The sequence below is a fragment of the Rhinolophus ferrumequinum genome, chromosome 5 (assembly GCF_004115265.2).
Source record: "Rhinolophus ferrumequinum isolate MPI-CBG mRhiFer1 chromosome 5, mRhiFer1_v1.p, whole genome shotgun sequence".
NCBI classification, from domain to species: domain Eukaryota; kingdom Metazoa; phylum Chordata; class Mammalia; order Chiroptera; family Rhinolophidae; genus Rhinolophus; species Rhinolophus ferrumequinum.
The window spans coordinates 32,141,522-32,169,092 of record NC_046288.1 but is presented as its reverse complement, the minus strand read 5'-3'; the positions used below and the strand labels follow the sequence as shown (position 1 = coordinate 32,169,092).

The window sequence follows — 27,571 nt, the reverse complement described above, 5'->3', positions numbered from 1 at the left end:
CAGAAACAGAAGAGAAGAAATTATCAAGGAATACAAAAAACATCCTCAGAACTGAAGGTATGTCTCTGGCTTGAAAGGGCCCAGTGAAGGCCAAAAATAATTGGAGGGAAAAAATGTCTGCAGTATAGTACCTCATCGGTAAATTTCAGAAAACCAGAAATACAAGGAATCCATAACTAAGGAATCCAAGTCAAGAGAGAGGCAAAAGAAAATCCTAGGAGGATGGTGAAGAGGAAGTAGAGAATGACCAGCCCATACTGGAGTAGGACGATTGAAGGCTTCCAGAAAAAGGCCTGGGATGGGGAACAACGTGTTAAGCATATCATAGTATCAACATGCACAGATACACAGAAAGTCTACAAAATGAAAAAGGAACACTTATTATACTGCAGGAAAGGGAAAGGGATATTAAAATGAAAGATACAGGGCTCTGTTTGGCTTAGCAGGGAGCAGTATTAGTATAGTCATAAAACTATAAACCCTGATTATTGATTTCAATATACATTACTGGGGTAACAGGAGAAAGTAAAGTGGGAGGGTTACACAGGGCGGGTAGTGAGTGGGACTTCAGAGGGAGGACTGATGCCGAAGATAGCTGTTTTGTTATAAAACTTATTGTTGCTTGTGCTTTCAATGTGCATGTGTTAAGAAAAATACAAAGATGATTTAAATAAACAAACTTTTTTTTCTTCAAACTAACTTCTTCTTTTAAATAGGCAGGAAACAGAAAACGCCATCCTCCAGGGAGAAAGATTTTATCATGCTGAGAATAAGACCACTTTAAAGACTCAAGTCTTACTTGACAGAGACTAAGTCATATTGTTCTCAAAATTAAAAATATGAATTCTCCTGTGACTCCCGTTGAACACAATACAATTAATGACAAATCTTCTAAACTTTAACATTATTTATATATTATTAAACTTGAAAAATGAGTCCACCTTTTAGAACTGATACTGTCATCACTATGCTAATTACATTTTAGTAGAATCAATAAGGAATTTAACATCTAAAACCGGTTAACTAGTACTGTTTTTCCTTCAGCTGATATCTTAATCTTCTGAATAATCCCTAGGATTTCAACATCCACAGAGCAGTCTGTGCCTTCCTTTGGTTTACCTCAGTCAGGATGTCAGCAGGAACTCCAGTAGCCATTAGGATAGTGCAAAGTTGCTGTAATAAGCCACATTGGAACATAGCTTTCTGGCAGCTACTGGTAGCACCAGGGGGATTGGTGGGAGATACTAGGACACGAACAAGCTGAGAAAGAAATAGAAAACAAAATCTTTTAAAGATTTCAAAGTCTTGAGGCAAATTTGATCTATAAGAACAAGAAAATTGATGTGAAGGACTCCCTCAACTGCCCAGCCAGTACTGGGTGCTCTTTCCTTTATGCTCTCATCTCAATAGTTCTGCTCTAGGACATATTACTTACCCTTTTTTTGCTTAAGTTTGTCTCCTTCAGTGATTGTGAACTCCCAGAGAGCAGAAATTACCTTGGTCATTTTTGTATCCCCCAACAAGTACAGTATTTGTGACATAGTTCATATTCAATAAATGAATACACGAATAAGTAACAGGGTGGTAGATTTCTTATTGAAGTAAGGATGAACTACCTAATCATAGAGCAGGTCTGAAATCAGAATGGACCGAGGTGTGATAAATTCCCCCTAAACTGTAAAAATTTAAAAACAGGCTAAAACAAACAACTGGAGACGCGGTAGAAGATTCGTGCATTAGGCAAAGGGTTGGCCTCGGTGGTTGTTAATGCTAATTAAATTCCTAATTATGATCCCATGAGTAGTCTGAACTTGAACGTGAAATTTCAGAAACATGAAAAATGTCATCCTAAACAAGTGTTCATCACAGTTACATCTTCAAAATAATTTTATATCTTGCATTTTAAAACTAGAGTTATATGTATGTGTCTATAAAATCTTGTATATCAAAATCAAATGGGATATTTATAATACTTTATTAAGAGGGTTGATGAATAAATTGAGGTCACTAGAGAAAGGCTTTAGGATTACACACTGGTTCCTGTACTTGGACCCTTCTAGTTAGGTTTCTGTGGATTTGTTGTTGTTGTTTTTTAAATGTATTCTCCTCCTATCCCTACTTCAAAAAACTTTTTAAAGCAAATACCAAACTATACATCATTTCTCCTATAAACATTTCTATATGTATCTCTGATTGATACAGATTTTAAAAACCAGTCATCAAGTCATTTTACCTAACAAAATCAACAATAATTTCTTAATATCATCTAATAGCAGTTGGACATCTTTATTGATGAATAAAAAAATTATCAAATTTCTAGATGACAGAGAGGTATAAAGGATGGCTGAAGAAAGACGGACTAATTATTACAAGGAAAAGAAAGCAGATTTTGACTCATTATATGGATTACGTTTTTAATAATTAGAACTACCCAACAATGAAAAAGATTCTCTCAAAAGGTAATGAAATTTCTGCGAGTCATTGGCAGTATCTGCACAAAAAATGGCATAGAAGGGATTTCTGTAGAGATAATAGGCAGAACCGGTCATTAAACTATCATTACAGAAAAACATTTAAATGTTTTATGACCAAAAATCTTTCAAAAGGATTCTTCCCCAAAATTTAATCTGCAAAATTTGAACGAAATATCCTTAAACAGATTAATTTCAATTTTTAGTGGCTTAGAATTCCATCATGATTATAACTATAATGATGAAAAATTCGTTAGGATGTATCTATCCAAATAGGATTGTTTATCATCATTTATGATACATTTTCATTTGGTACATAATAGAGAACCTGAAATACAAGCAACCCTGAATATATAACTATACAGACAGAGCACTCTAATAGGCTGAAAAGCAGATAATCTGTGGACTGTGAAGTCATGAATGCATCACCTACTCAGTCTTTGAGATGGAGAATGTATTAGTGAATTAAACTCAGTTTCCCTTTCCTTTCCCTTCCTCTTCTCCTTCCCCTTCCCTTCCCTTCCCTTCCCTTCCCTTATCGTTCATTTCCTAGCATTCAGTGCCTGGCTCTCAGTAAACGTTTACTGAATGAATTTATTTGTTGAACTTAATATTCTGAATATTAAAATTTGTATCAGAGCCTTAATTGAGGAAAGCAGATTAAAAAAATTAATTGTATGTTTGGATTTGCTATTTAAAAATCCAGCAGGGAAAGAGAGGGGAATAAAAGATGAAACAAAATTACCAGATATTAATAATTATTAAAGTTGAGTGGTGTGTTTGTGTGTGTGTGTGTGTGTGTGTGTGTGTGTGCGCGTGTGTGCGTGTGTTGGGGGGTAGGGGGAATCTGAGTGTAACTGCAAATCTCCATATTAAAAGGCCTTTTTTTTTAAAGCCCATCTGAAACCAACTGAACATCTGAACATCCTGGATTTATCAAACACAAGCACTCTGCTTTTCTTTGAAAGGATCACTGTCAAAATTCTTACCACATTTATGTCTAAGTTCAGTATACCTGCAGCATTAGGTGAAGATTAGTTACTTTCTGTGCAGACCAGCCAGAATTTTCATCTCCAACTTCAAACCAAGGTTTCATACGTTGAATATATGAGCCTTCTTTAAAAAAATTTTGATTGGAATTGTTGTTTTTTAACAAGTTTTGCAGCAAAATCAGACAATCTTCCACCACTATACCTGAGGAAAGAATGTGAAATGGAAGTGTTAAGGCTGATAAGATCCGAAGGAAAATTCAATTCCTAAACATTTAACAAAAGATAAATCTCCATGCTCAGCATCTCTTCTGTAGGGCAAGGCAGAGAGCTCTTTCTGACTCCTGACGGCCACAGCCACATTCTGCATGCTCATTGTTCTCGGGTCCTCCAATGATCTCTTGATCCACTCACCTCAGTAACTCATATTAATTCTTCAAATCCCAGATTAAACATCATTTCTTCAGGAATGATTACCAAGACCCAATGACTAGGTTAACATCATGAGCTACATGCTTTCATGGTACCCTGGTCCTTTTATTATTATGTAGTTATCTGTCTGCCCTATGTATACACTTGATATCTCCATCTGTGCTGAGGATACAGAGTAGGTCTCTATATCCTAGTAGGGCATTCACAAATTTCTATCTTCCCCTATTATTACCATTTAGAATTAGTGTGGCACATTTGTTATGACTGATAAATGAACAATGATACATTATTCAAGTTCATAGTTCATATTAGGGTTCACTCTTTGTGTTGTACATACAGTTCCATGGATTTTGACATATGTATAATGTCATGTGTCTACCGTTACAGTATTATGGGATAGTTTCACTGTTCTAAAATCCTGTGTTCTACCTATTCATTTCTTTCTTCCCCTCCCCAAATCCCTAGCAACCACTGATCTTTTTACTTTCTCTATATAGACTCATCTTTTCCAGATATCATATGGTTGGAATTATAGAGTATGTAGTCTTTCAGACTGGCTAGTTTCACTTAGCAATATGCATTTAAGGTCCCTCCATGTCTTTTCATGGCTTGGTAACTTTTTATTGTGGCATAATATTCCACTGTATGGAAGTACCAAAGTTTGTTTATTCATTCATCTACTGAAGGACATCTTCGTTGCTTCCAAGTTTTGGCAATTATGAATACAGCTGCTATAAACATTCACGTGCAGGATTTTGTGGATAAAATTTTCCCACTCATCTGGGTAAATATCAAGGAGCATGACTTGGATTGTATGGCAGGAGTATGTTTAGCTTCATAAAGAACTGCCCAACTGCATTCCAAAGTGGCATATCATTTTGAATTCCCACCAGCAATGAATGGGAGTTTCTGTCGTTTCACGTTCTTGCCTGCTTTTGGTGTTGTCAGTGGTCTGGATTTTTGCCATCTTAACAGGTATATAGTGATAGTGCATTGTTTTAGTTTGCATTTTCCTGACATATGATTTTGAGATTCTTTTTATATGCTACTTGTCATCTATCTATCTTGTTTGGTAATGTGTCTACTCACTGTTGTCCATTTTTTCACTGGGTTGTTTGTTTACTGTTGAATTTTAAGAGTTCACTGTATATTTTAGATACAAGTCCTTTTTCAAATATGTGTTTCGAAAATGTTTTCTTCTTGTCTGCGGCTTATCTCTTCATTCTCCTAACAGTGTGTTTGCAGAGAATTTTTCAATTTTAATGAAGTCCCACTTATCATTGTTCTCTTTCATGGATTATGCTTTTGGTATTGTATCTAATAAATTACTTTTGTTCACAAATCTATCATGCTATTTGCATTGGATATCGATGAACTACTACAAAACTAAGTTTGTCTTTGGCAAAAAATGAAAGCAAGTCATTACGGATACTGTTGTTAAGTATGGGTAATACAAGTCTAAAATAAGAAAAGTAATTGAAAAAAAATAATATAAGTAATTGTAAAAACCCATAAAGATCCTGTACTCCATTTTAAAGAAACCAAAATGCAAATCCTACATGATGTTATTTTAGGTGTGACATACGCAAGAAAGATAATGAAAAACTCTTATCGGCAGACCCATATTGAAAGAAAAAGTTCTGGCTCTAACTCAAAAGACTGGTAAAAAAATGTATATTAAAAATGTATTATATTTAACTTAAAATAAAATGTCTAAGGTGCACATTTTAGACACTGTTTAAGAATCTTCAATTTAAACAGTCCTGATCTCTCCAGGGTGGAGGCCTCCTTACCTCAAGTTGCTGAACCATGTGACTGATACTCACGAGGAGGAACCTCCTCATGAGGAGGAACCACTGTATCTGTCTGTCTCTTACGTAGAACCATAAATCTCCATTAAATAAGAGCTGCCATTAGGACCATCTGAAGGCTCTGGAGGAAACAGAATGTCAAAGCCCTCACTATAACGGGCAGGCCATCCTTCCAGTGTGCAAAGTGAATTCTAGACCCAAGGGCCACTACCAGTTACCAGGAACTATTAGAACTTGTCTTAGCAATCCTGAAGCCTAGATAATTCCCCCTTACGTTAAAATCCATTTTTCCTCGGCCACCTCTGAAAATATGCATCTCTCTGTTCACCTGTGCTTTTCCATCTTCTCAGCATGCTTTGGGTTTCCTTTCCCCTACTTAATCTCCTTTCAAACTCTTTCATGATACTACCTCAAACTTCCAAATATTGGTCAATAAAACCTACTACACCCTCAGTCACTTCATGAAATGCTCCTTTTCTTTCAACAACCTGCATTGTTCTCAAGTGAAGGCAATTCATGCTTTCAATCCCATGCACCTTAAGATGCATATGGAATCTATGATCCTCCCAGCACAATGCATTTTCTAGAAATCATAGTTCCTCTATCCTCTCATAAAAATCTCCGGTTCCCTTGAGATCAGGCCATCTAGCTGTATCATCTTTTACCACTCCTCACTGCAGTTACGTAACAAACTCGTGGTCACTATTCTTCATTCACTGAAAACATCACTGGCATCTCACTCGAAGTTTTCTTTCTCTCTCCACGTTCTCCTTTCACTCTTGATTTCAACTGCAACAGCCACTCAACCAGTAAATACCTGGACCTCTCAGTTCCTTGGCGTCATCTTCAGAGATAATTCTCACTCTATTACTAAAACCTGCTATCTTTCCAGATCAAGTGTTCTCAATAGCTGTTCTGTAGCTCCCGTGAGACTTTCAATCCATCAACAAGTCTTCTTTCTCCCTTTGCAGAAACACCCTCTGTCTTTACTTCCTTCCTAGTCTAGCTTAGATTATTATATATAGATCTTCATTTCTTCCACTCTATATATAGTATGTTGGACTCTCTTACCTCACTGTCTTTTCATTGCAACTTCCTGGAAAAGGCACAATCCTGTGAAAAACTGCCTGTCTGGCTTTTTTACTACATCTGCACCTAGGCAGCTGAGATTTTGGGGTGGTGGGGAGGAGGCGAGAATCACATAATTAAACAGTCTGCACTGCTGTAAAATCACGGTGAACACCCTTAATGGGGCCTTTATCCTGTCTGAAAATCTCCTTAATTACAATAGTGAACTACCTCTCCTATTCTCCAAAAGACTACTTTTTAACCTTCTCCTTAATTATCAACTGTGTTCTTCTTTCTCTCTTAGCATATGACCCTGCCTGCAATTCAACTCCTTATCACCAAATCTGACAGAGGACCTGGATCTCCACCTGTGCCTTTCCCTGTTATGATGGCAGATGTACTTATTCTCCTATCTTAAAAGCCATTTCCTACCTCTACTCTGAATTCCATTCCCTCCTCCTTTTTCAGGTATTATGTACCAAAGATTGATCCTCTCTCTCTCCTGTATGTCCCCCTTCTCTACTTGCTTATTGTTTATTGGAGTCTCTCCCACTTTAAAGAAAAAGTCCTCATAGATTAAAGGAGAAGAAAAATCTGATACTCTCCATAGATGTTTAAACAAACATTTACTAAAATTCAAGATTCATTCATGACAAAAACTCTTAGCAAAAATGAAATTTAATGGTAAAACATCAGCATTCTCATTAAAGTCAGCAACATTCAACACTGTAAGATTCTAATTAGTGCAGTAAGACAAAAAAGGAAATGTGGTATTAGGAATTAAAAAGGAAGGAAAAAGATTACTCTTATTTATGGAATATGTGATTATTTATACAGAAAGTCCAAGAAGAACTAAGAGTTTAATAAGATGATTGGATACAAGATTCATATACAAAAATCAAGCAGTAACCAATTTGAGAATGCAATAGGAAAAGATCCTATTCAAATTGTAACAAAAACTATAAGATGCCTTGGAATGAATCTAATAAAAAAAGTGTAAGATTCTTTTGCTCAAAATTATAAAACATGACTGAAAGACATAAAAGACATGAGTAAATTAAGAGATATACCTGGGTTCATGGATGGAAAAAGTCAATAGAAAAGATAACAGTTCTCCTTATGTAAACTCAATACATTTCCCATCAAAATTCCAATGGGGATTTTCACAGAACTTGACTAGCAAAAACAAGTTTCATTCAGATGAAAGAGCAAAAAGGAAAAGGCTTGTTAAGACAATTCTGAAAAGGGCCAAGATAGAAGATTTTTCCTATATTCTAATAGGAGATTTTGATTACAAACCTCATACCATTGTTCAAATGCAAAAATCCATATTAATTAAATGTAAAAGACAAAATTTTAAAATCTTTAGTAGAAGAAATAGAAACTCTATGACCTTGAAGTAGAGATAGATGTCTTAAACAAGACACAAAAACATAAACTATAAAAAAAGTAACTATATAAAAATTTAAAACTTTAATAGACACTATAAATGGACCAGAAGATACTTGAAACATGCATAATCAACAAAGGATTAGTATCCAGAATACGTAAAGAACTCCCAGTAACTAACTGGAAAAGAAAAAATGGTCTTACATGAAAATGCGCAAGTAATTCAGAGAGGTAAAAGGCAAAGAAAAACAAATGGTAAATATACCCATAAAATTATGCTTAATCTCATTAGTTTAAGGAATGAAATAAAATCACAATGAGATATCATCTTACACCCATCAAATTGGTAATCAAGAGTTGACAAGGATGTGAAGAAACAGAAACTTGGAAACACTTGATGGATGAAATTACTTAAGAAAGCCCTTTGGCAATATCTGGTAAAGATGAAAAAAGTACAATTCTATTTGTAGGTATATAACATAGAAAAACTTCATATACAAGTAGACACATAAAGACTTTTCACAAAAAATTTGTATTAGTAAAAATAGATACAACATAATTGCCAACTCAATAAAAAAATAGATCATAGTACATTCATACTACAGAATTATAGCACTTAAAATGAATAAACTATAGCAAAATGTATCAACATAAATAAATCTCAAAAAACTAATGTTGAATAAAAACAGCAAGTTGTAAAATTATATTCAGCAGGATACTTTTTTATCTAGTTTGAAAATATGCAAAAAATACTGTATGTTGTTTATGAATCTATAACATGTGTATACAGAATCACACAAACAGGTATTACAAGTATAAAAACACACGGGAGAGAAAAACAACAAAATCAGAATATTGTGATCTCAGAGAAGGAACGTAGAGGAACATATTAGAATGTTTATAAGGACTTAACCATCTGCTGCGTTTTTTTTTTCTTTAAAAAAATCTAAAATATGTATGGCAGAATGTAAGCATTTAATAGAATTGGATGGTAGGTGTACAAGTGTTTGTTATGCTATCTTCTATTGTTTTCTGTACGTTTGAAATATTTCATATGTCATAAAAAATTAGGAAAAAAAAAAAAACACGCTCGTCAATCTCCAATTGCTGTTCGCGTCTCCCCCCTGCCTTTTCCAAATTCCTGATAAGAGTTTTATCTAGTATTCTATTTTTCCACTTATAACTCACTCCACTGATGCTGCAATCTGGATTCTGAAGTAAACACTATATACAACTGCTCTCCCTAAGGTCACTGATGAGGTCCATATTCTAAATCCCAGATAAATTTCTGCCCTTATCTTGTTTGATCTCAGTAACTTCTAATAGTGCTTTCCATTCCCCCTGAACCCATTAAAATGCGGGTTTCCTCTTGTCTCAGCCTGTTTCTCTCACCAATACCTGCTCCTGTACCATCCCTTAACTATTGGTATATCTTAGGTTCCGTCCTAGCACTTCCCTTCTCACCCTTCACACACTCTAAGTGACTCATCTAATCTTTCTTGTTTATCTAATTTTGTTTCTTCTATCATCTTTTTTCTAAAGACTCTCCAATCTTTACCTTCAGGCAGGCCTTCCCCTCCAGATTCATACAGCCAAAAATAGACTACACTACTCTACTGGCTAATCCCAGTTCAGTGAATACAAATAAACCCATTTTCTCCTCTGACCCTCGTGCTAGGTTTTTGGATCAATCTCTCATTAAAAACAGCTAAAAATGCTGAATTGAAAAAAAAAAATAGCCCTAGGAGCAATGGAGAGTTGACAGTTTAATAGGCTAAAACTGAAGAGAAACTGGATATCCAGAGAGGTAAAACAAGGATAAAAGTACTTTCGGCTGGGAGTACATTTCTCAGTCTTGAAAAATCTAAAACTTTCATTTTAACAGTCTCATGGGGCAGAGGAAAAATAAATTAAAGCAAAGGGCGTATACAAGGTGGGGAAGGAATCTAATAGAAAACTCTCCACCTAATACACTGGGATTTCAAAGGGCTTATCCTCAGGATGAGAATAACCAAAAGTTAAGTAGTTCTCAAAGATCTTGCAGCCTGGGTTTGCACTGCCTGAGTAGTCTAGGAAATCTCAAGCCTTAAATCTGGATTGTGATCCCAGAAAAACTGTACCCCCAGGGCTTGGTGGAAACAAACATGTTTTTTTCTGAAAGAAATTATCTTCATCCTAGGCTTCAAATTCCCATAAATAATCTGTTAACTACAACACAACACAAAGATAAAAAGAACCATACACAGAAAATATTTACCATGCATCAGAATGATGACAGCAAAAGTACCAGACCCACAGACTTAAAATATTGGGATTATCAGACAAAAACTATGAAATAATTGTTTCTTATATAAAAAGAAATTAAAGATAAGTTGAAAATACCTGCAGAGAAAAGGAAATTATAAAAAATTTACACAGAAAGTTTATCAAAGAGCCGAACAGAACTTTCAGGAAAGAAACATTAAATAGTTGATGGATGGATGTTAAGTAAATTTATTGTGGTAATCATTTCACAATATATGTGATTCAAATCATTACACTGTACACCTTAAACTTATAAAGTGCTATATGTCAACTATATCTCAATAAAACTGGGGAAAAACCCTCAATGAACACATTTAATGGCAGATTAAACATAGGTGAAGTAGAAAACAGGTCAGAAGAAATAATCCAGAATAAAGCCTGGAAAGACAAAAAGATGGACAACACAGAAGAAAAACCAGGATAGATGAAAGTTAAATTGGATGACAGAACTAAATCTGAGTTCAGAAAGAGAAAATGTTGCAGCGCGGTATTTGAGATGTAGCTGAGATACAGCTCAGAAAAAGAGCCAAGATTCTCCAGAAATGATGAAAGACACCAATCTAGATTCCAGAAGCCTAACAAATATCAAATAGGATAAATAAAAAGAAATCCATACTCAACACACCATAGTGAAAGAAAGAATATAAAGTATGAGTCCTCATTTCTCCCTGCAAGCGTATTCTATAGAAGTCAACAATTTAGTGAGTGCAAAAGGAATCTCTTCAAATCAATCTCTTTATACTCTACCTCCATCACTGTTCCCCTCCTCTGTAATAATGTCCAGTAGTCTCTCAAAAGCATTTTCGAAAGCAACGATTTTCTGGATTGCTCCATTGCTTCTTGTTAGTGCCTGTAGTAGTAAAACACCCTTATAGAGAAGAAAGATAATGTTTAGTGGAGTACAACTTTTACAAGACATATTAAAATTACTTTTAAAAAACACAGAATTTTAGAAGTGGTAGGAATTTCACAAGTCCAACCCCTTCAATTTATACATGAGGAAAACAAGGACAGAGAATATGAGTAATTTGCCTCCCTAAAGTTAATCTCGAAGAGAAGGAGCCTAGAATGGAATCCATGTCTATCAATTCCTAATTTAGTTCTCTTTTCAATATAAATATACAACAGTTCTTGCATACTCATCTATTATTATTATTCCATAGCTTTCATTGTGGTTGTGCTGTAAGAGTTGAGCATGAGTACATCTGTCTCAGGAATGCCTCTGTACATGCTTTGTAATAGTAAGGATATGAAATTATGAATTCAAGAATATAAATCATCACATTATGGCAGAAGAAGTTTGGATATTCTTTTAATTATCTGGTCCCCAAATTCCCAAAACTTAATTCTTAGTTGATAGCAAGAAAAAAAAGAGAATTCATATCTCATGAATGGCAGGTTCAACATGAAACACTTCACAGTAGCCTTTGCCTCTGATTGATTGTTAGCTTTTCTCAGCTCCTGTTGGGCTGCATTTGGTTTACATATTCTGCAACCTCTTTATTATTATTCAGGAAAAACTGTTACCCATTTCTGTTTATTTCACTATCAAACAACAAGTATTTTATGAGTCCCTAAGAGCCCAACAATACCATGATGGTCAAAGAGATGCCAATATTTTATGAAAACAGTAGATCTTAAGAGGAAGAGGAACAGCAAACAGGTAGTTAAAAGGCAAATTAGCTATTGGCTGTCAGTACTAAGCAGATAAGTACTCATATGAGACAAAAATGCCCATGGCTTTATTGAGCTTGTTCTACTCGTTTTCCTGTCAAGTCTTAGCATTAAGATGAGAGAGAAAGCAAAAGTAGTTATTTTTAGATGTCAGATTCTCCTACTTAATGCTGGCAACTTGAGTTTAACTGTAAACAAAGGGAGGAAGGAATACAGCAGAAAGAATACGGAGGTTCTGAGTTAGATGAAGTGGGTTTTAAAAAGGGTTGTCCTACTTAATAATTGTGCAATTTTAAGCAAATTACATAAATTCTGAATATCAGTATATACCCATGTGTAAAACAAGGATAACACCTTTGTGACAAGGTTTTTATGAGGACAAAAGGAGATAAAATGACTTCTATAGAACCTCATGTGTATGCTACTTATATTTTAAGTCCTCAATACATATTAACTTCTTTTTCCTGACCATTAAGAAATATACTGTTCTAATCAAACACATCCACTAAAATGCTACTAAGAATAAAAGTATATTCAGTGGTCATTGAAAGTAAGTGGGTTCCAGTTCCTTAATTTAAAAACTGGTAACTAAAAGGATTGATTTATCCTGTCTTTCATGTATAAACTGTATTTCAGAATACAGTAGACTAGCTAATGAAGTAAAGTTCTTTGTGTAAGATTATAGCTTAATAAATGTGAAATATTGAAAAAAATTATAGAAATCATTTTGCAACTCTTAATAAAATAACCAATTCAGACAATAATCGTTAATGGATGAACAGATGTGATGGATGAATTTGATGCAAAGTTGACAGACAGCTTTACAATAGAGGGATCTGGCTGTCACCACATGAATCAAACCCACTGATAATTAAAAATGAGACAGCCAGAAATTATGTTTCCAGATGTGTTACAGAATTAAGTGCACTGATCACCTGGGAAACATCCTAGTGAAAAAATGAACTGGAACCTAATCAAACCCTTTAAATAAGTTAAGACATAACAACCAAATGTAATGAGAGAATCTTGTCTGGATCTTGATTTGAAGAAACCAACTGTAAAAGACATTGTTAGGACAATTGGGAAACCTGAATATGGAATGGTGACCTTATTTAAACTGAGGGCTAAAACATCACTGTTAACTTGTTATATGTGATAATGGCATTGTAGTTATATAAGAAAATGCATGTCCATTTTAGACATGTATACTGAAGTATGCAATGGTGAAATCATATTGAGTGATTGCTTTTACATATTCCAGTCAAAAATAACAGCCATATACGATGTTAGAGGCGTAGTATATTGGGGGGGGGGGTTATCTCTTTTTGAGGGGTATAAATGTCTAACTAATACATTGTTTCATACACCTGAAACTAATAAAAATAAATAAATAAAAACTAAAGGAGAGTGATGAGGGGAGACATAGATGATGAAAGTATAACAAAATCTTGAAACTGGTTTAGGAGACGGGTTTGTCTGTGTTCTTTTTACTTTTGTTGTGTGTTTACGCTTTTCATAATAAAAAATAACAGAATTAAAGAATGGAATTAAAGTCTATCACTTAGAATTGAGCTGGTAGTTATTTCCTAGTTTTCTCAACCTTTCTAAATAACATAAATCAATATGATAATGTCAGTGCACCTGTGATAAATGACCAACTAATTCTCTAAATTCAGATCAAAATCAATGTTTCACATATAAAACAAACTGGAGCTAAAAATCTTTACCAATGTGCTCCCGGGAGGGTAGTCAATGCTGACAACTATCGTTGAGTGCGATTAGAAAGTTGATTAAAAAGAAAGAGAAGAATTTTTAAAGAAGACTAAAGAAAGCAAAAGACACAAAAAAGGAAAAAAAATACATTGTTCCAGGTAGTCACAGAGTGTCTAATAACTGCCAGAAGTTCCAGTTAGTTGCCTCTGATTGCTGGTGTCAACTATGGTATATTATACGGTATATAACTGTGTTACTTATATAACATTACATAATGTTATGACAGTAAGTTATTGACAAAAATATTCAAATAAACAGGTTTACTGAAATTGAAGAAAGTCGAGAACCATGATTTCATTGATATGTGGAATATAAAACTGAAAACAACAAAGGAACAAGACAGATAAAGAAAGAAACAAAAACTCATAGACACGGGTAATAGTTTAGTGGTTACCAGAGGTTAAGAGAGTAGGGGGGTGGTAGATGAGGGTAAAAGGGATCAAATATATGGTGATGGAAGAACTGACTCTGGATGGTGAACACACAATGTGTTGTATTACAGAATGCAACACATTATAGTATGATGTATTACTATAGATGATGTATTACAGAATTGTACACCTGAAACCTATGTAACTTTACTAACGATCATCACCCCAATAAACTTTAATTTAAAAAAAAGATGGTTATAAAACATGTAAAAACCAAGAATCTAGATGCTACAACAAAAATATAACTTAATCATAATTGTAAATTTAATGAAAAAATGACAGAATCATTTTATCTGTCTCGAATAAAAATTGAGAAACAAGGCTAGAAGCAGAAAAAAACAGTGAGTAAAGGAAATGGTATATTTAAGAACCAAGATAATGCAGTTACACAAAACAATAAATATTATATATGAAAATGAAAATAAATGCTAATGATACTAGCAGCAATCCAGGAAGAATTTCTTTATTAAATACTTTATATGGTATCATCTTATTTAAATTGAAGGCCAAAAGAAGAGTAGAAAAACAAGTTTAGATTTAAGATATGTAGTAATAGTTTAGTCAAGGAAAGATACTCAAAATTCCTAGTATATGGGTACTCATTTAAATAAGACAATTCTTAAAAATATATTAAATAAAAATGCTCTTCTCATGAGTTACAGTACGATGTCATTTTATCCCTTACACTACTGCACTGACATACATACCACAAAATTTTAAATACAAAGCTAAAAAAACTGTCTATATGGACTAGCAGTCAAGAGCATTTCAGTGTTTTTCTCTGCTTTGCCACTAACCAGTTGTGAAGATAAGAGCAATCCAAATGATAATTTCTAGCATTTAGGATGAGAAAGCACGGGGACAGGTACCACAAATGCAAAATGAATAAGACACCGCTAACAAAAAACAAGTCACTTGGTTTCCATGACTCTTGGACTTCTTAGTGTAAATATTGAGACCGAATTCACTTGATGTGATCTCCTAGCTCTAGAATTTAATTTTAAAAAGATTTTTCCAATTGCTGTCTAAAGTATTACAGTTTTGATCAAGTTGTAGATAACAGAGAAAAATATTGAAGCAACATAACAATAATGCATCAACACAAAATATTCAACTTATATGGAAATATTAAAATAAACCAGAATAGAAAATAACTCCAGAGCAAATTATGCTCTATAGTTAAACAGAGATTACAAGGAAAATCCTTTGAAATACATATTCAATCAAATGAGGGGTGAGGATTCCAAATGTGACGCTTTGTTAAGTTTACATAGTTCAATGCCTGGGAATGTTTCCTCTACTTTTTCTGGAGGTAGAGTTTCAGAAGAGGATGGGAGAAACCCTAAAATTGTGGAAGGCATAAATTTGAATAGCAAAATTATTTGTCTACGTCAAAATATTGGGTAGGAAGGAAACAAAGGAAGGAAAATGTGGCTTTGCATATAACTTAAAAAGGTCTAAAAGATTGGCATCATCTCAACTTTCCAAATGTAACTTCTTATGACTCTGATAAGGGTCAACAAATATTTCATTCGCAAAGAGAAAAAATGCTTATTTTTAGTTTTTTGTTTTCAAATTTAACTTACATCATTACGTATAACTTCCCTGGAATCTGCTAATAAGTCCATCAACCTTGAAACACCTAGAACATAGAACCAAGTGAAAAATATGGGCAGATCAAAAATACAAATAGTGATTCAAATTCTAAAGAATTCATTAACACATCATTTCAGTCGCCCTCTTGAGGAATGATCCTCACTCTTAAATCAAAATGATATAAGGAAGATGAGTCACTTACCCATGGGACTGACTAAAATAATTTGCTGCACCTGAGGCCCTAGCTGTTTTAAAAGAGAAGTAAGAAGCTTCACACCAGGCCAGCGGACATGGAAATCAAACTCCTGCAATATAAGAATTTAAAATATTTAACATCTGTAATTTATATTTTCCAGAAAAACATTTTTTTTTTTTAACTTAATAGTGGTACCAAAAACTACAAGCAAAAATTTAGCAAACTTGAAGAAATAAAAAGCAATACAAAGAAAATAAAGTTAACATAAATTGATCAAACTGATTAAACTGTTACTGACTAAACAGTATTTTGTAAAAATGGAAATAAGCAGATAGCATTATATAGTTCTTAAAACACGCATGTGAATCTCTTGTAATGATACAACAAATTTCACTACCTTAAAAAGGTACGTATGTGATGCTTCACCCAAAAGGGTAACATAAGCAGCTTATAAAGAATGACAAAAATAGCAAAGTTCTTTACCTCCAATAAAGATAAAAGAAGGGTGACATTTTCTTGCTGCTTAATGAAAATTTCTGTAAACTGGCTTCCCAAATCTTCACTCTGTCTTGTGGAATTTTCTTCTGTAATATTCAAAGATAAAGTACTTCAATATTATGCTTTGTTGAGGGAGCTAAGCAGAAATGATATTTTTCTTGGAACGGTGATAGCACAATTATGCTTAAAATAACTTACAATGTCATTTAAAATTTTTGCTCATTGTTACTATTATTAAATTTGTTGGGGGTAACACTGGTTAATAACATTTCAGGTGTACAAATTTATAATACGGTATCTGTATGCTGTATTAGTGTGCTCAACATCTTAGTCTCCTTCAGTCAGAAGTTTTACTTATAACAGCTAAAACAACCCAAATGTCCATCAATAAGGGAATGGGTTAACAAATTGTTGTATATTCATACAAAAGAATACTACTCAACAATAAAAAGGAATGAACTACTGTATACATGAATGAAAATCAAAATAATTATGCTGAAAAAAGCCAGACCAAAAAACCACAGGCAGTGTATACTGTATAATCTCATTTATATAAAATTCTAGAAAAATGCAAAATAGTCTACAGTGACAAAAGCAGATCTGTGATTGAATGGGGATTAGAAGGAGGGATGGATTACAAATACATAAGCACAAGGCAACTTATAAATATATTCATTATTTTGGTGGTAGTGATAATGGTTTCAGTGGTTTATACATAGGTCAAAACTCACAAAACTGTACATTTATATATGTGCAGTTATCATATTTCAATTATACTTCAATAAAGCTGTGTGGGGGGGACAAAATCTAAGTGGAGATATCATGTAAATTATTTGAATATACAATTATGAACTTCAATATAAAGGTCTGGATTGTATATTTGAGAGTGGCAAGCATATAAGTATTTGAAGTCATAAGCCTAGATGAGATCACCAAGAGAAAGAATGGAGAAGGAAAGAAATCTGTGCCCTGGAACAGTCCAAAGTTAATATTTGGGGAGATAAAGAAAATAGCAAAGGAGACAAACAGTAGCCCAGTGAGACCAGAAGAAAGTCAGGGGATTGTGGAGACTGAGAAATACGTGAAGGAACTGTTTCAAGGAGAAAGGGGTGCTTAACTGTCAAACTGATGGGTCAAGTGTCGTCTCTGAACTTAATATGATCAAGAAATGAAGTAGCATGACTAACACAGTAGAGGCAATTTCTGTTTCTGTACAGAATGGCTAGGGTGTGGAGTAAGTAGTCAAAACTTTCCTGAGAGGCAATACAGTATATATAATGAGAGAAGCTAACAAAAATTTTTGAGTCAGACCAATTAAAACTGTAACCTGTATTCAACCACTTAGTAGCCACATTACTTTGGGCAGATAGCCTACCTATATCAAGCTTCAGTTTCCTTATTTGTAAAATGGGGACAATGTCTTTCATATAGTTTTCTTTGAGGATTCAAAATAAGTAAAACATCCAGCACAGTGCTTGGTAAATAATATATGTTCAATAAATACTAATATCATCAACATTATCATCATCATTCCTAAGACAGGATTTCTCAACCCTGGCACTGACATTGGTATTATTATGTGAGGCTCCATATGCCTTGTAGGATGTGTAGCAGCATCCCTGGCCTTCATCCACAAGAGGCCAACTGAATCCCCTTACTTCCCCTCAGCTGTGACAACCAAACATCCAAAAATGTCTCCAGATGTTGCCAAATGTGGTAGAAGGGGCCAAATTTCCCTCAGGTGAGAAACAGAGCCCTAATATTTAAGATATGTGTGTGTGTGTGTGTGTGTGTGATCAAGTTTTAAAATTAAACAGAACATAGCAATCCTCTTTTGATGATTCAGAAAAAATTTCAGATTCACTTAAGGTTACCATTAACAAGTATTATCACCATGATGCGAAAGATGTAACAAAGTATATTCTATGATATTCTCAGAAACATGCCTATAAACATGTCTGATATTGATATTTTACCTTATATTTATCTCTTTCTCATAAAAGTTGCATATAATCTACCAAGATAAGTAGTTATTTGAGTTTATGATTGTTTGGATGCTAAATAAAAATAAATGTGCTGCATATTTTTTTAACATTACTGAACTACTTATTTTTACCCTTTACATTTGATTTCTTATATTAATGGTGGCTTCAGAAGAATTGTTTAGGGAAGCATTTTCACTTCAGGAAAAACAAAGGAGGGGGTAAAGGGATGAAAAGAAACTACAGTTGAAAGCAATCATGATGTTATTGCATCATCATTGACACATCAAGGGTGCAACATTAAGGTGGCAGAGGTTTGATGCTCCCCAGGCCTAATATTAATCAGAAGGAAGCCTTCTACTCAAACATAACTAGAGTGGACTCAAGGGACATTCTCTATCATGGATCTACTTAAAGGATTTCCAGTTGTTCCTCTGGGAGCTGATGAAATTCTGTGCCCTAATTATTTACACACCCCTGAAAGTGAAAGTTTTCACAGTAAATTGTGATTTTCAAAGTCAAAAGTGAGTTTATCAGTGGAGCTGAAAAAAAAGTCAGGCCAGTAAGTAGCAAGAACTACACACCCTCCCCAATTTTACTGAAAAGTTTCCATGATGATGGAAAGGGAGATTACAAAGAAATTGGAAAAGATATGGGAATTTGGGCGCTGATAAAATCTTTTGTGAATCTCCCTCTTTGGAATCAGCTATGAACAGGAGCCCTAATTCCCACAGTATGGTAAATGACATGTATCCAACAAAATATGTAAGATTTGGTAGGCCAACGAGCCTATCTTGTTTTAAGATACCCCAGAACCCTAAGAAACCACGGCTATGCAGGAGATGGTATCAGGAACAAATATCTAGCCAAATTCTAACAAAATTCTATAGATAAAAAAGCAGATAAAACTGTACAAAAAGTGGCCTATGGGGAACATACATTAAGTGAATAGTTCCAAATACATGAAAAATCTACATATGTAACTTACTGTCTCCCCCTTAGAATTGTCTTCCTCTAGAAATTAAGATCACAGCAATGTGATGGCCTAATTGTAGATGCTTTGTAGGGCTATTTTCCATTTGTATATATTCATATTTGTTGCATGAGATAACACTTGGGTATATAATTAATAAAATAATGCTTCTGAAATATACTTTATCATATAATGGTTTTTATTTGAGGTTGTGAATATAGTAAAGAATATTAATTCAACTTAAGGGGCAACACAGTAATGTACGAGTGAAGCAGACTGGGTGTAAGACAACAAGCAGCATGGAAAGTATGTGCCCTAAGGGAAGCAGCAAGTACGCAGCTCCAGCTGATTAGTGCCATGTGGGAATGCAGGCCCAGGTGTCATCAGCCTTCAGATTTTTAAAAAAAAGAAGTCTAAAATCCAAAAACTCATGTGAAAACTCCCAATTTGTAATATTCGCAACTTATTTAAATTATTGAGTCAAATAAGTTTGCTTTTAAGACGGGCAATGCTCTTGGGCTGAAAGATTGTGACCTCTAGAGAAAAGCTCAAAATAAAAATCAACGACATTTGAGAGAATATTAAAACTTGTAAGGTAATCTAAAAAGGGGGGAAAAAAGCATATACAGACTTGATGGATTCTTCCTATGAAATATTTCAAAATGCTGAACTATTCATGTGGATAAATACAAATAACTAAGTTGGGGGTTTAAGTCTTGGTTAGTATTTCCCAAAATGCAGAATAGTGTGGCATGTTAATAGGTATCTGAGAAAAGTAAGCTCCTGTGCACAAAGGTATTTGGATTAAACAAAGACTGAAAGGATTCGTTACTGCAGGATTCTCAGCACTTACTATAGTAATGTAAATTTTATGATGCTTCGGAGGGGAATATAGTATATTTTATTTATTTAACTATGGACCTCTTTTAATAGAGTACTCTGGGACTTGTCTTACACGTTCAGGAATGCAGGTTTAACGCAAACAAAAGTTTAATTCAATGTTTGCATTGAGCACAAACTAATGACTTAGCAAGGAGTTAATACATTTCATTTATTCTGTAGCAATACTGTATGAAATACTGAAGCTTAAGAGTATCTAGTTAACACTGGTTATTATTTGTCTTGTTGATGATAGCCATTCTAACTGGTGTGAGGTGGTATCTCATTGTGGTTTTTATTCGCATTTCTCTGATGATTAATGATGTTGAACATTTTTTCACGTCTACTGGCCATTTGTATGTCTTCTTTGGAGAAATGTCTATTCAGGTCCTCTGCCCATTTTTTAATTGGATTGTTTGTTCTTTTGTTGTTGTTTAGTTGTATGAGTTCCCTATATATTTTGGATATCAGCCCCTTATCAGCAGTGTTGTTTGCAAAAATCTTCTCCCTTTCGATTGGTTCCCTCTTTATTTGTTGATGGTTTCTTTTGCTGTGCAAAAGCTTTTTAGTTTGATATAGTCCCATTCATTTATTTTAGCTTTTACTTTCCTTGACTTTGGGGTCAAATTCATAAAATGCTCTTTGAACCCAAGGTCCATAAGTTTAGTACCTATGTGGAGAAAAAGGAACTCTCATACACTCTTGGTGGGAATGCAGATTGGTGCAGCCACTATGGAAGGCAGTGTGGAGGTTCCTTAAAAAATTAAGAATAGAATTACCACATGACCCAGCAATCCCTCTCCTGAGTACCCAGAAAAATCTGAAAACATTTATCCATAAAGATATATGTGCTCCAATGTTCATTGCAGCCTTATTTACGGTGGCCAAGACATGGAAACAACCAAAGTGTCCTTTGATATCCCGATGATTGGATAAAGAAGTTGTGGTATATATATACACAATGAAATACTATTCTGCCATAAGAAAAGATGAAATAGTACCACTTGTGACAACATGGATGGATCTTGAGATTATAATGCTGAGTGAAAAAAGTCAGACAGAAAAAGTAGAGAACTATATGATTTCACTGATATGTGGTACATAAACCAAAAACAACAAAAGAACAAGACAAACAAATGAGAAACAAAAACTCAGAGACACAGACAATAGTTCAGTGATTACTAGAGGGTAAGGGGGGAGGGGAGTGGTAGATGCCGATAAAGGGGATCAAACATATGGTGATGGAAGGAGAACTAACTCTGGGTGGTGAGCACACAATGTGACATAGAGATGATGTATTACAGAATTGTACACCTGAAATCTATGTAACTTTACTAATAATTGTCACCTCAATAAACTTTAATTTAAAAAAAAGAATTTAAAAAAGAAAAAAGAGTATATAGTTAAGATCTATGTTTTGAAATGAACTAGTGAAATGTGATTCTGTTCCAAGGATCTATGGTTCCTTCTGGTTTAATACTGCCAATTTTAAAAAGATGTTAGTGAGATAAACTCGATTTCCTTTAAGTTCTAGTCATAAGACGGCACTTTTGAATTTAACGTAGAGTCCCGCAAAAATTAGCTAAGCAATTAAAGTAATGTACAAAGCTATTTTCGTGTAGCAGTAAATTAAGCTATTAATAAAACTACTAGAAATGGTTACATTAATTATATCTAAAAGTTGTAAACCAAAACTAGACCCAACGAAAAATTATATCTTAAGCTATTAATAAAACTACTAGAAATGGTTACATTAATTATATCTAAAGTTGTAAACCAAAACTAGACCCAATGAAAAATTATACCTATTTTACCAGTAAGCAAAGGTATGAGCCAAGTAAACCATCCTCTTTCATCAATATACTTATTTTAAAACTCCTAGAGCTAAGTATAATTTTTACATTCTATATTTTATATAGTACATGCTATACTTAATATAATCTGTGAAAGTAAATGACCCTTTATTGTAAGATAAATGAAAAAATAAGAACTGGCGCTTTGCTACCATAGTGAAAATACACCTAAAACAGGTATATAAAATTAAAGACTGCTTTTGAAAAAGTCCTTATATACCTCTGGCAACATTTCAGGCCTATTTATATGATTGGCTTTTAATTAAATATGTATACATTTATTCTTCAAGTGGATTTACAGTTGTATTTTTGACAGAGGTATAATCAATATTCAAAAAACTTCTGTTTGGAACTTCACTTCATATCAAAGATCATAACCCGTATTATGGAGGACAAAACTAATTTGTAGAAAGAGATATTGCAATAAAAATAGACCTAACTCTGGGGCTGCCAGTTAGCTCAGTTGGTTAGAGTGTGGTGCTCTTAACAACAAGGTTGCCAGTTCTATCGCCACATGGGCCACTGTGAGCTGCACCCTCCACAACTAGATTAAAACAAGTACTTGACTTGGAGCTGATGGATCCTGGAAAAACACATTTAAAATAAATAAAAGTTTTAAAAAAAAAAAGTTGACCTAACTCAGAGTGAGGGAATACCAAGTAATCTTTTAAGCTGTGGTCAATTAGTTAAAAAAATACAGCTATATATTTTTTTTAACATTTGTCTGCATCCTCTATAAACTAGTTATATAAATTATAAGATTTAATAAAGAATCTAGTTAGTAAAATGTCCACAATTTATTAAATCAGAAATCTATGGAATAACCACCACAACAAAAAAGAATGTGTTAAAAAAATACTGTTATCCTACTTACTGGATGATATTATGTAAGTTATGTGGTCTCTAGGCTTCCACTTTTAGAAAACAGAAAAATATCACCTACCTCACAGGGTGCTATGAGGATCAAATAAGATAATGGGCACAAAAGCACTGCAAAGTTTAATGCTCCACACAAGTATGATGAAACAATAATAGAAAACAACTACTGATCTGTACGACCCAACAAGGAAACAGCTTATTGTCAAAGTCAAGGCATAATATTCTGTTATGTTCTGCTTTCAAACAAGGGGTTCAAATGTCACAAAAGATAATGCTATACACAACTTAATAAGTTAATGTCTGTTAGTTTTTTGTTAGGTATAGGCAACTTTGTTATGTACCATTGTAAACCTTTAGATAAGGATATTCCCTTCTTTATTTTAAAAAGTTAAGGATCTCGGAAAAAATGGTAAAACAAAATAAAGTAAAACTTGAGTACTTTAATTATGAGTTAAAGAAATAGCAATGTTAATGGAACTTGAAACAGACCACCAGAAAAAAAGGCAATATTGGTGAGTTCTAAGAATATAAAAAATGTCAGTAACCAGATATTACTGCATGCATTATTTTAAAGGGACAATATCAACACATAACTATTCTACGAACTGGAATACTTTCCAGTTCTTATCGCATATAGGTAAAATTCATATGTATACATACAAGTATGTATGCATAAATATTCAAATATTATTTTTATTTTTAAATAAACTGCCTCAAATTTCTCCAGGAAGTACACAAAAACTAAAACTAATTCAAAACTACCAGAGAAGTAGCTTCAATTCTGGTAAAAGATGCACTAGAATATTTTCTGTGTTCTGGACAATAAATAGATTTAGTCATAGACAGAAAAAATAGCAATATAAAATTATCAGATATTCCTCTTAAAATAAGGAATTCTTATATTGTGAAATAAATCTCAAGATTTTTTAATAGCCAGAAAAAACCTAACTTGACAGTGTCCTTTTTATATTATCAGAAATTATGCCTAAAAGCATCATGCATATGTAAATGCAATCTTTTACCTTCAACATCATCTGAAAAGGTAGATAGACAGGTAGATAAATAAATACATAAATAAAAAGTGGGTGATAAAGAAAACAGTTTTTTTATGTGTCAGAATTCACAATAAAATAAATAAGAGCTTAAAACGTCAAATAAGCAATACAATCTCTTGGAAGAAGGGACTCATATTCATTTTACTCAAATACCTGAGATATCCCAAAAGCGATATACTATATGCTATATATTCAGGATTATAAGGCAGATTTTCCAATAAGTTAAAGGGCTATAAAGTATCCCCAAGGCAAAGAACTCTACAATGAAGTACATTATGTCAGCTAAGAATGATCTTTTGGTGAAAGTTTAAGTTCCTATCTTAATCTTCCCCTGAAAAAGTGATTCTAGTACTGTTTCTCCTAAGAATCATCTATCCTGTTTTATCCAAAGGATTATTTTTGGATGCTGAATTAAAAATAAAGAACCCAGGGGTAGCCGGATGGCTCAGTTGGTTAGAGCGCCAGTTCTGAACTACAAGGTTGCCAGTTCAATTCCCGCATGAGATGATGGGCTGTGCAACTAAGATTGAAAACAGCGACTGGACTTGGGGCTGAGCTGTGCCTTCCACAACTAGATCAAAGGACAACGACTTGGAGCTGATGGGCCCTGGAGAAACACACTGTTCCCCAATAGTCCCCAATAAAATAAAATAAAATAAACTTAAATAAATAAAGAGTCAAATACACAAAGAGAAACAAAAAATTGGACTCTGAACATGATTATATTATAAATTTATAACAAAGGAAAACCACCTAACTAAAAATTATTGCTTCTGTACCAATTTTTTAAAAAAGAAAAATCATCTGCAATAAACTAGGAAAACAGATAAATTTTTAATCTGAAATGGCAAAAAAAAGTCTTTTAATGTATTATAACAAGTGTGTTGCACCCAATTTTCTCATCTGAGAAATAACTAGACAAAATAAGTATCTTTTTCTTTACAATGTGTTCTTGTGTGTATTTAAGTATTGTCATGTGACTGACAGCTTCTTTGCCCATGGGCACCAAATTATATTTACTAAAGATTTTTCAGCTCTGAGAAATGAATAAAGTTAAGTTATAAGCTAGATGTCACAGAAATAAAAATTTTTAAAAAAGGATATTTAAATGTAAGAAATTGTGACTACTCAACACAACCCAGTTTTGAGTGTCCCCATTACTGATATTCTGTGAAGTTAATATCTACATATGTTTCTGTTCTACTTTTATTTGAAAAAAACATTGCAAACTCAGTATCATCTACCTTTCTTTATGACATGTCTACTCAGAATTTTGAAAGATCCTATAATTTCAGTATAAATTAGACTTAATATGTCCACCCTTCTGATACTCTAGAACAGGGGTGTCCAAACTTTTTTCAATGTTTTTTACCAAGGGCCATAAGCGGTAAAATACACAAACAGCCGGGCCACTCACTCGAGGTGAAGTACGTATTGCCTCTCCTGGTTTATTTAAGTAAACTAAATATATTTTTGGTATTTGCTGCGGGCCAATTAACAATGGATTGTGGGCTGCAGTTGGCCCGTGGGCCGCAGTTTGGACACCCCTCGTCTAGAATAATGAAAAACCCACTATGTCCTACTGCAATAGCCAATCTGATATAAGAAATGAACTCATCAACAGGACTGTGAAATGGTACTGAATGCATATAGAACAAAATGTATACAGACTTCCAGTCAAGTATTTCACATACTACTAACAATAAAATAAATTAAGAAAATGACAGACTACCTTATTTTAAGTACACATGTAATTTGGAACAAAAAAAGATAAAGGATATACAAAAGAAATGTATGGATTTCAAACTGATTCATATCATTTTACACCAAACAGACTTAATGTAAAAATAGTTTCTAAATTTAATAAATTGTTGCTTTTTTATAAATTAACATGTGTCCTATGTTAAAAGGTTAAGTAGTTATTAGGAAAAAACCCTCTAACTTCATATTGCTTACCAGACAACATATAAATAAAAGTTTAATTTTTCAGTCAATAGCCAAAAATGATTATTTAATCCAGAGATTACTAATACTCATGCTGCTTAACTGAAACCAAATCCAAACAGAGCTGTAAATGTTTTTTTCAAAAAAGAAGAATCTAATTCCATCTCCAAATTATATACAAAGCAATCATCCTAAAGATACTTTTCTAGAACTAGGCTTATGTCTTTCCTTTATTGATTAGAAAAAAGAAAAAAGTACATATAAATAAATTTGTAAAATATATTTAAAACCAGTGAAATTGGTACAATCCAGTAAATTTTATGTACAAAAACTACAATAAAAGAAACTTACCTACTTCTTCTTCTTCATCATTAGATATTATATTATACAGTGTGTCCAAAGCATAACCTATTATTTCAGAATCCGAACTGAAAAAAGAAATTATTACATTTACACACTGCTAATTAGAGTGTGAATTATGACCATTTTTAGAGTTACTTAGCAAGACTGTATATAATATTCCATTTCTAAAAATTTTATCCTAAGAAAATATCAGAGTGCAACTATGAAGAATATATAAAGATTTGTTTGTAATAGTGAAAAATCAGAGGCAACCTAAATTTCCAATAAAAAATATGGTAAATCCATCCATACAGCAGCAATAAAAAATGTATTTCAAAGAATGTTTAATGACATGGTAATGAAAACACCCTTGATTTAATGCCTGTAGGAAAATACTGAACATAAAAATTAATGTACAGAGTGATCCCATCTAGCAAAAAATAAGTATACATTCACGTGTGTTTATATATATTTTAATCCTATGAATAAATTTGTAAAATAAATGTAACCTTAAAACCAGCAAAATTATGGGTCGGCCCGGTGGCTCAGGCGGTTAGAGCTCCATGCTCCTAACTCCGAAGGCTGCCGGTTCGATTCCCACATGGGCCAGTGGGCTCTCAACCACAAGGTTGCGAGTTCAATTCCTCAAGTCCCGCAAGGGATGGTGGGCTCCGCCCCCTGCAACTAAGATTGAACACGGCACCTTGAGCTGAGCTGCCTCCCGGATGTCTCAGTTGGTTGGAGCACGGGCTCTCAACCACAAGGTTGCCAGTTCGATTCCTCGACTCCCTCTAAGGGATGGTGGGCTCTGCTCCCTGCAACTAAGATTGAACATGGCACCTTGAGCTGAGCTGCCGCTGAGCTCCCGGATGGCTCAGTTGGTTGGAGTGTATCCTCTCAACCACAACAAGGTTGCCGGTTCGACTCCCGCAAGGATGGTGGGCTGTGCCCCCTGCAACTAGCAACGGCAACTGGACCTGGAGCTGAGCTGCGCCCTCCACAACTAAGATTGAAAGGACAACAACTTGACTT

The 27,571-nt window shown here is 33.9% G+C and overlaps 1 protein-coding gene across 4 annotated transcripts in view; it reads right to left on the bottom strand.

The window, feature by feature from the left end:
* Positions 1-27,571, bottom strand: part of USO1 (USO1 vesicle transport factor) — a 70,032-nt gene that overhangs the window by 23,305 nt on the left and 19,156 nt on the right. For 2 of the 4 annotated variants that reach the window (XM_033106050.1, XM_033106052.1), the window contains exons 4-11: positions 26,549-26,625; positions 24,221-24,232; positions 16,618-16,718; positions 16,141-16,243; positions 15,929-15,984; positions 11,212-11,332; positions 3,487-3,665; positions 1,120-1,260 (exon numbers count right to left, since the gene is read on the bottom strand). In XM_033106050.1, coding sequence (XP_032961941.1) covers positions 1,120-1,260; positions 3,487-3,665; positions 11,212-11,332; positions 15,929-15,984; positions 16,141-16,243; positions 16,618-16,718; positions 24,221-24,232; positions 26,549-26,625 — 790 coding nt within the window. The remainder of the gene's footprint in view (positions 1-1,119; positions 1,261-3,486; positions 3,666-11,211; positions 11,333-15,928; positions 15,985-16,140; positions 16,244-16,617; positions 16,719-24,220; positions 24,233-26,548; positions 26,626-27,571) is intronic. The other 2 variants (XM_033106053.1, XM_033106051.1) reach the window with 1 other exon arrangement.